Raw genomic sequence first — 8357 nt, 5'->3', positions numbered from 1 at the left:
AAAAATTTTTTCATGCGGGCTGGACTGCATTTCTACACATGCAGTCCAAAACTAGCAAATAATTCATTTTAAAGATGGATGCAAGTAGGTGTTCTATTTAAAACCAATGGAAATCAATGGTCCAAATGTTTTCTTACTGGAATTGTTATTTCTAGTTTTAAAATTTAATTTATTTTTTCATATTCATGATTTACATGTTAGAGATTACATGTCCTTAAAAAGTAAGTCCTAAAATCCATCTCAAAAATAGATTTATTAAGAGGCCTGCATTTCTATATATATTGGCTTGGTAGCATAGAAACTAAGTCATTTTTTAATTTATTTATTTGTTCATATTCATGATCTCCATGTTAGAGATTACATGTCCTTAAAAATGGCATCTTAAAATCCATCTCAAAAATGGATTTATTAAAAGGCCCGCATTTCTACATATGCGGGCTTGGCCGCATAGAAACCACATCCAACCACTTAAATACGCCTCCAGCCTAGTAAAATTAGGAAGAATTAACTGAAAACATACGAGTTTGTAAAAGGAAAAAATCCCATCCATATCGCCAATCATGTTGGGAACCAGGCTGCCGAACTAGCTTTCGGATAGTAGGTCCCGGCCCGATTACTTCCCAAAACACCCCCCCAACTCAACAACACACACAAAAACCTTTTTATATTTTATTTCTTATTTTTTCTGGCCTATCTAATGTTCTTAGATCCCCTTGAATCCCCACTTCATAAATTTCTGTTTTTTTCTTTAAGTTTGTTGTTTAAATATTATTTGGATTACATATTCAAACCGATCCAGACTGGATCCAAATCGCCAGTCCAGTGATCCGACAAAGATCTGTAGGTGAACAACCAGCCCCACTGGTCCGATTTTTAACACACCACTGTCCGGCCTCAGCACCTGATGTTACCTGGGTGAATACCCATTTACAGAATCGATATTGGTCTTTAATATGCTTAGTGGGGTAAAAAAGCAAAAAGAGTCCTAAAACTTGTGAACGATGGACGCCCCAACTACTCTTCATTATAGAAGAATAAGCAATCATGGTTTAGTCCTAGGCAAGGCAAAGCTAATACTCAGTAAAGTCAGGATCATTGGCAATCCTCAGCAAACCGTAGGAGCAATACTCGTGAAAATTATTATTAAGGTACAATAGCGAAGTATATCGTCAAGCCATAGTATATTGTAGCTCAGGCAGCATATCAGTAGTTAAAAAGTAGAGCTCAAATGGGGAGAAATACATCAAACAATTCGAGGCAACAAAACCGTCCATCATGTGATCAAGCGGTTCTTAGGATGATGTGGACCCCACTATCAGTATCCACGATGTCGCTTATTTCACCAACTTGCAGGGAGAATGTAGCTTCTTCAAAAGGCTTTTGCATCTGGCCGCGGCGAAATGGACCTGGAAACGCATAATTACATACAAAAACACCATTAAAGACTAGATCAAATATTCTCATAAAGCAAAAATAGATTACAAGGAATTGGCCCCAAGAAATAGTCAAGGTAGCAGATCCATGACATTAAGGGTCCTATTCCTACCTGTTGAGATGTCAGGAAAAAAAGGTAATAAAGGGAAAAGAATTCTGATGAAATGAAACCAAAATGAAATCAAGCCCATCAGTAGTACCACACCAAAATGTGTCACGAACCTAGTTCAGGCCACAATGTTGAAATTATTGTAAGATGTAAACCTTGATTGCATTCAACTTCCATGTTTATATATGCCACTACATTGCGGTATTTCCACAGTATAATGACCCAACAATGGGCAGCCAATGCAGGGCAAGAAAACCCTTTATGGTGGACACATATACTATAAGATCTACAGGCAAAAGACTGTCTATTTTGTGAATGAGGTGAAACAGCTCCAAGCCATTTCTAAGTCCACTGAAGTATGGTAGATATTACAATATGATGATTGTAACACGAGTTATCATACAAAATAAGATTACGAGAAATCCAAATATAAACCATCACTGTATATAGTAAACTTACCAAGAGGACACTCTACAAAACACAAGATGAGATGCATGCACCTCCTATTCTAAATTACATTGCACTATATAATGACTGGATTCAATAACAAGGTGTGACATTCTTTTTTTCCTTTGGTAGAGTACAAAAAGTGTGACATGAAAGGATATAGTTCAAGCTAAATCAACTGCCTGTGAGGTGGTAATTATTCAGGCCTACAACATATCATGGACGTGTCAAATGTGGAACACATAAGGACACTGAGAAATCATGGTCATCTCAAAGACAGCAGAAATTTGACGATGTCATGATTAGGAATTGAACTTTACCACCTGCATGTAATCAGCTTACGTACTTACATTTTCTTATTAAGGGAACAAAGAGGTGTTTAAAGTTTAAACCCAACAAAAGGAGGAAAAAAAAAAGGAAAGGAAGAAGAACAAGGCGGAAACCTAAACAATGAAGTAGACTAAGAGAATTTCTGTACAAATCAAACTCTACAAAAAATGACTTCAAGGAGAAAGAACATAATAGTACTTTTAAAAATCAATTGAAACAATTCAATAACATTAAAGCTGGACCAAGCCAGTCCAGTTTCAGTCGAACCAGTTGACTTCAGGTTCAACAATCAACCTGAAACTGCAAATATAGCATCACTATGCCTAAGGTCCTAACTAATCTAGATAAAGATAAACCAGTTAAGTCTTGAAAGGAAAATATGAAAAACCTAAAAAAGAGCCTTTTTTTTTTCATATAAAAGAATATCACCAGTTATATGATGACCTATCAATGTTGGTTGTATTATATGATTTAATTAGCAAGCAATTTTCTGTCAACATTCTCCTGTCTGGGTCACGATTTATCTCATTAGTATATGCCTAAAGGCTAAAAAAGAATTTATTCCATGAGAAAATACAATATTATGACAATCCGTCATGCAGATCTATCTAAGCACCTTTCATACTAACCACAAAAATAGTCACAACCAGCCCCCCACATATCCGCCCCCCTTACCCTCCCCCCCCCCCCCCCCTCCCACCCGACCACAACAACCTTCCACAGCTAATTGTTTCCATAATGGACCCGGATGTTCTATGTAGTGAAAGGGAAGGACCATACCTCAGACACATATACCCAAGCCCAAAACTTGATTTCCTCCCCACCATGGACAAAACAACTAAAGAATTTATATATGGTTCTTGATTCAGTTAACTAACACCACACAGTAACTAGACTCGGTGATTATTTATAGAGGAAAAGAACAAACTAATTGATTACTTAAAAATATTAATATTAAATGCTTATTTGTCTCAAATCTTGTTGCACACTTTCCTTCCCAATCATGTGGAACTACTCTTAAAAAAGACTAGATTTACCTTCCCAATCATATGAAGAAAATTCCAGAAGTGAAAAATATTGACTAGATTTGTAAATTGATATTTGACATGGAAAGATAATTAACTAGAAGAAAACAACGACATGAATCTTTAAAATATGGGCCTAGAGACTAATATAAAAAGACAACAGTGAAAAAATGATCCGTATTCCTTGTATTATAGAAACAAAAGCATTTTGAGAGCATGTCTTAACTAGTTAAGTTCAAAGAAATGAACAAACTGTCAGTTCCTTGATTAATATGAACAAAAAAGAATGTAGTTTTCCAAGAGTAGATAAAGAGTTTACGAGGTTTGTAATTTGCATGCTTCCAATGATAAGCTTAGTGATAAATCTAACAAAAGTGGGGAAGCACAATAATTTTTATTCCTTTTTTTTATTGGAGAAGAGAAGCAGGATAATATTTACCATCGAAGCGTATTCATGAGATATCCTAACATGTCCAGAGCAACAAGCACAAAGTCAAGCAATTAATTCCCAAAATAACCACCTAGAACAAAAGTAAATGCATGGTATAATAGATTTGCCCTTAAAAGTTTGAAGTCCATCCAATGTTTAAAAAAAAGCTCAGATATACGACCAAGACTTGATCTAATTGGGCAGCTCTCAGTCTTAAACCACAAAACTTACTGGGAGTAAAAAAAACAGGTAAGTTTTTACAAAGACCTGCCAAATTTCTACAACATTTGAATAAAGCCTGATTCCTATGCCCGAGGATTTAAAGAACATAATATTCTATTGCACATTAAAGCTTTCACTTTTTAGCCAGATAAGAATAATTGATTCACAGTTCTTAAACCACATTTAGAAGTTAGGTATAGGCCTCTTGGCCTGGGCAATCAAGGTGGCAAAGCCATAATGTGACGTAAGGGGTTCCATTACTACCCATTAACAAGTCCCCAAAAAAAAACCTAAGAAGGTCAAATGTCACAAGCTCAAGACTGCTCCAACATGGCAATAACAAAAAGACCAATAGAATCCGTTTATTGATCAATTACAACAAACAGTCGCCTATCTTTAAGAAATACAAAGGTAAAATGCCACAGAGTACCACAAAATTGATATTAATTAAAAACTCAGAGGATATCTTTTAAATAAACTTCTGCCTGTTTTAAATAACCTCACATCATTAATCAACCAAATAACCTCACAATATACGCCAAATAACCTCACAATATAAGAAAAAGTACAAAAATATAAATTAGACAACACAAATTTCCCTTAATAGTGGACAATCATGCACTGAAACCACACATCACAATGAATTCCAGATTCTCCATTTGAGAGATAAGAAAGTTGAATTCTAGATTCTCCATTTGAGAGATAAGAAAGTTACTAGCGCAAGAATAAATATATGTATGGCATCAAGCCACATGACACCCACCAAATCATTAACGAGAAAACAGACCCAAAGACCAAAATGGTACGAAATAAATATTCCAAGATACCATAAAGCAGCAATAGTGGAAGTGACCAGAGAAATATCAACCAGAAATCCTGAAACTCCTAAAAAATATTTAAATTATTCAACTCCATATAAATTATCCACCTCAAAATGAAAATACCAGCACATCAACCATCAAATTAAACTCCAAAATCCGATGGAGTTAAATAAAGAAAGAAATAACTCCAAAATCTAATGAAGTGAAACAAAGGAAGAAATGAATTCTCAACAGAAAAGTAAAAAGAAACTAGAAATGGTAACCAATAAATCAAATGGCCAGAAAACAGAATCCTTCCTGTATCATTTGATATCATTCCATCAAAACCAAACCTAAAAATATCTTCACAAACAAGACAATTGCAGACAATACCAAAAATATCACTAAAATGAGCAATAAAGAATGGCCCAAATCACCACTGCCACTTTATCAACCACCAAAACAAGCTTCAAATCTCTAAAGAAGAACGAGATAAATTCATACATTGTACAAAAAAGCATTACGCACGCAAAAGAATCTCATAACGACGCCATCACCAGCGCATCAGATATATATAAAAAAAAAAAACCCTAGATCCCCAATTTGAAACATACGCCTTAGAGAAATAAGACATCACCGTAACTTCTCTCTCTTCAAACACAAAAGGAAAGAACTGACCTAGATCACCACCACGCTTTGCGGAGCTGCAGTCCGAGTAACGAGAAGCAATATCGGAGAACTTGGAGCAGCCGCTTACAATCTCTTCACGCAAAGCTTTGAGCTGAGCTATGGCAGCCTCTCTGGTAGTGTTCTGGATCACCTTGCCTTCTGGGTCTTTCCATGAAGCTGTTCTCCTCGATCCTTGGTGCTTTATCAGAACATGCGAAGCTTTCACCTCTTGAGACATGCTCGCTCACTGTAGGTCTCTCTGTGTATCTAACTGCAGCTTTTTGCAACTACGGAAGAAGGGATTTAAGGGGAGAATCGTGGAATATTTATAGGAGATACAGAGATGTAATGCTGTCCTCTTTTTTCTGGTTTTACCGGTTGCGTGACAAATAGGCTTTCATGATGGTCCATAAATTGCTTTTTCGAAGTCAAAATGATGAGAGGGAGCGCCCTTTCATGATCGTCCATAGTCCTTTTTCCAAGTAAAAAATTATGAGAGAGAGAGAGAGAGGAGAGAGGGCTTTGAGTGCTCGTTGTTTGCTCAAGCGGGACCACATTGTAGAGAAACTCCCAGAAGACCACCTTATGGAAGTAGCTTGATCTAAATTTTGGGATCCACTCCATAGAAGCACTTTAAGGGCGTGTGCTGGGAGATTGTGGAAGTGGGAGTGGAACATTCTACTTCTAGATTTGGCAGCGGGGCATTCTTTTTTTGGGTAAGGTAATGGGGGGAGAAGGCCCTAACTGATTTTTATTAATTAAAAATAAGAACGTGAATTACATATTATTTCATAACTTTATAATAAGGTGGTTGAGCCAAATCATGACATAACATAAACGTGTCACTCGAACGACAGCACCAAATAGTAGCACCAAAGTACTACACATTATTTCACAACCTCATAATAGCATCTTATAATAGGGCGGTCGAGCCAAATCATGAAGTAATATAGTGGAAATAAAAATTTGGCACAAACGATAGCACCAAAAGTACTACACATTATTTCACAATCTTCTAATAGGGCAGTTAAGCCAATTCATGAAATAACATAGTGGAAATAAAGTCTGGCGAACGAAAAACCAAATAGTAGCACAAAAACTACAACGTTAGGGTAGTTGAGCCAAATCATGAAGTAACATAGTGGAAATAAAGTCTAACGAACGACACCACCAAATAGTAGCACCAGAGAGATTGCTCCGACAATTTTCTGCAACTTTTTGTAACTGCTGTGGGACACGACATCGATTATGTATAACATTTACAAGCACAACATTCTACACCGTTCTACACGCCTCTTATTTAATGTTAAAGCAAGTCTATTTTTAGAAGGCTGCAATCTTCTAAACTAAATAGGAGAGGGGTTAGGGTCGAGGTGGTAGAACCCCGTAACCTAGTCATCACGTTGTGATTTCTATTCCCACCACTAACACCACCTTTACTTGAAATTCCCACCATTAACACCACCCCTCTAACACCTTAAAAAATCTAACTCATAATTTACTTGAAAAAACACCCCTCTAACACCTTAAAAAAATCTAACTCATAATTTACTTGAAATTCCCACCACTAAACACCTCCCCTCTAACACCTTAAAAAATCTAACTCATAATTTACGTAAAAAAACAGATTGGGACTTGTCTTCCCCATTGAATTACCCAAAAAACAAAATAGAGACTCTTTTCTCTCCCACAAATTGGTGTGTCAAACACGCCCTAAAGAAAAAATTAGAAGTTAATTTTTGACGACTTAGGTGTAACTTATGAGAAAATTAGATAGACAGTCCATTCAATTTTTTAAGACATCTTTCTCTGACACGTATATTTTGAACTTGCAAAGTGGTTTATGTGATTTGCATCCTCAAGGCATCCACCTCCATCTTAAAGATGGAGGTAGAGTTGCGGTCTCTAAAAAAAGGGTAAAATCAACTGTTTAATTTTTTTTTATAATAATTATTGTTTTAAGTTTTTTAATTTTATTTTTTGAGAAATGACACTATGAAACCGTCTCACACCCATGTGAGTAGGATTTCAAAGGATCACTATTAACTTTGGCACATATATCTAGAAAAGTTATCACATAGATGTGGGACTTGACTTTTTTAGAAATTTGTGCCAAATTCGATGGTGATCATTTGGGGTTCTACTCACTTGAGTGTGGGAGGGTTTCATAGGATCATTATTCTTATTGTTTTTACTTATTCATGTTCTCTATGTTAAAAATTATTTACACCTAAAAAAATTTAGTACTATATTATCTCTCAAAGTGGATCATAAAGAGGCGACGCATATATACATATGAGCCCTTGGACTCATAAAAACCATGTCCTTCGGAATTTAGTCATTAGGTAACGTCGACCAGACATGAGCATGGACCCACGGACTTGAAGGGCTGGGGCCTAGGTATGGATCCATATTAGTTCTTGTGGGTTGAATTTAGGGTAAGGTTGTCCTAACCCAACACAACCCAATATATATATTTTTATCATTAGGATGCATCCGTAGGTGTAGAGGTAAAGCGCACCTTCAAATTTTATCATAGTATCTAATTTTAATGTAAAATGTTTTTAAGATTATCTCAAAATCTATTTTTATATATAATTAAAAAATTTAAATTTAAAAAATGGTTAAAGTCAAGTAGATCTATAAACATATGAAAATCTTAAAAATGGATGGTGTCGATAATATGTTGTCAAATACACTATTTCTGAAACTTAAAATCTTTTTATTTTTCATAGTCATACATCTCAATGTCGAGATGATCAATCAAAGGGTTTTTCAACATTAAAACTATCTTTTCCGGTGGATTGTTTAGGGGCATCCGTAGTTCTACATTATAAGGTAGCATCCTTATATGAACTTTTATATATATATATAGATATATATATATCATA

The 8357-nt window shown here is 35.6% G+C and overlaps 1 protein-coding gene across 1 annotated transcript; it reads right to left on the bottom strand.

The window, feature by feature from the left end:
• Positions 1-1118: 1118 nt before the first annotated feature.
• On the bottom strand, positions 1119-5722 carry PIN1AT (peptidylprolyl cis/trans isomerase, NIMA-interacting 1). The gene is made up of 2 exons (XM_006852917.4): positions 5476-5722; positions 1119-1406 (listed from the first exon to the last, which is right to left on the bottom strand). The coding sequence occupies exons 1-2, from the start codon at positions 5702-5704 to the stop codon at positions 1282-1284; spliced, it is 354 nt and encodes a 117-aa protein (XP_006852979.2). The 5' UTR covers positions 5705-5722; the 3' UTR covers positions 1119-1281.
• Positions 5723-8357: the final 2635 nt, after the last annotated feature.

This window comes from Amborella trichopoda, chromosome 9 (genome assembly GCF_054954075.1).
Source record: "Amborella trichopoda isolate Santa Cruz 75 chromosome 9, AtrichopodaSantaCruz75HAP2 v2.0, whole genome shotgun sequence".
In the NCBI taxonomy this organism is placed as follows: Eukaryota; Viridiplantae; Streptophyta; class Magnoliopsida; order Amborellales; family Amborellaceae; genus Amborella; species Amborella trichopoda.
This window is presented reverse-complemented; position numbering and strand designations above follow the sequence as displayed.

What these genes read in the sequence shown, in the direction of transcription:
- PIN1AT (XM_006852917.4), bottom strand. Translation starts at nt 5,704, where the DNA reads ATGTCTCAAGAGGTGAAAGCTTCGCATGTTCTGATAAAGCACCAAGGA. An exon ending in AAAGCGTGGTGGTGATCTAG is followed by an intron (nt 1,407 to 5,475) that starts GTCAGTTCTTTC and finishes ATGCGTTTCCAG; the next exon opens with GTCCATTTCGCCGCGGCCAG.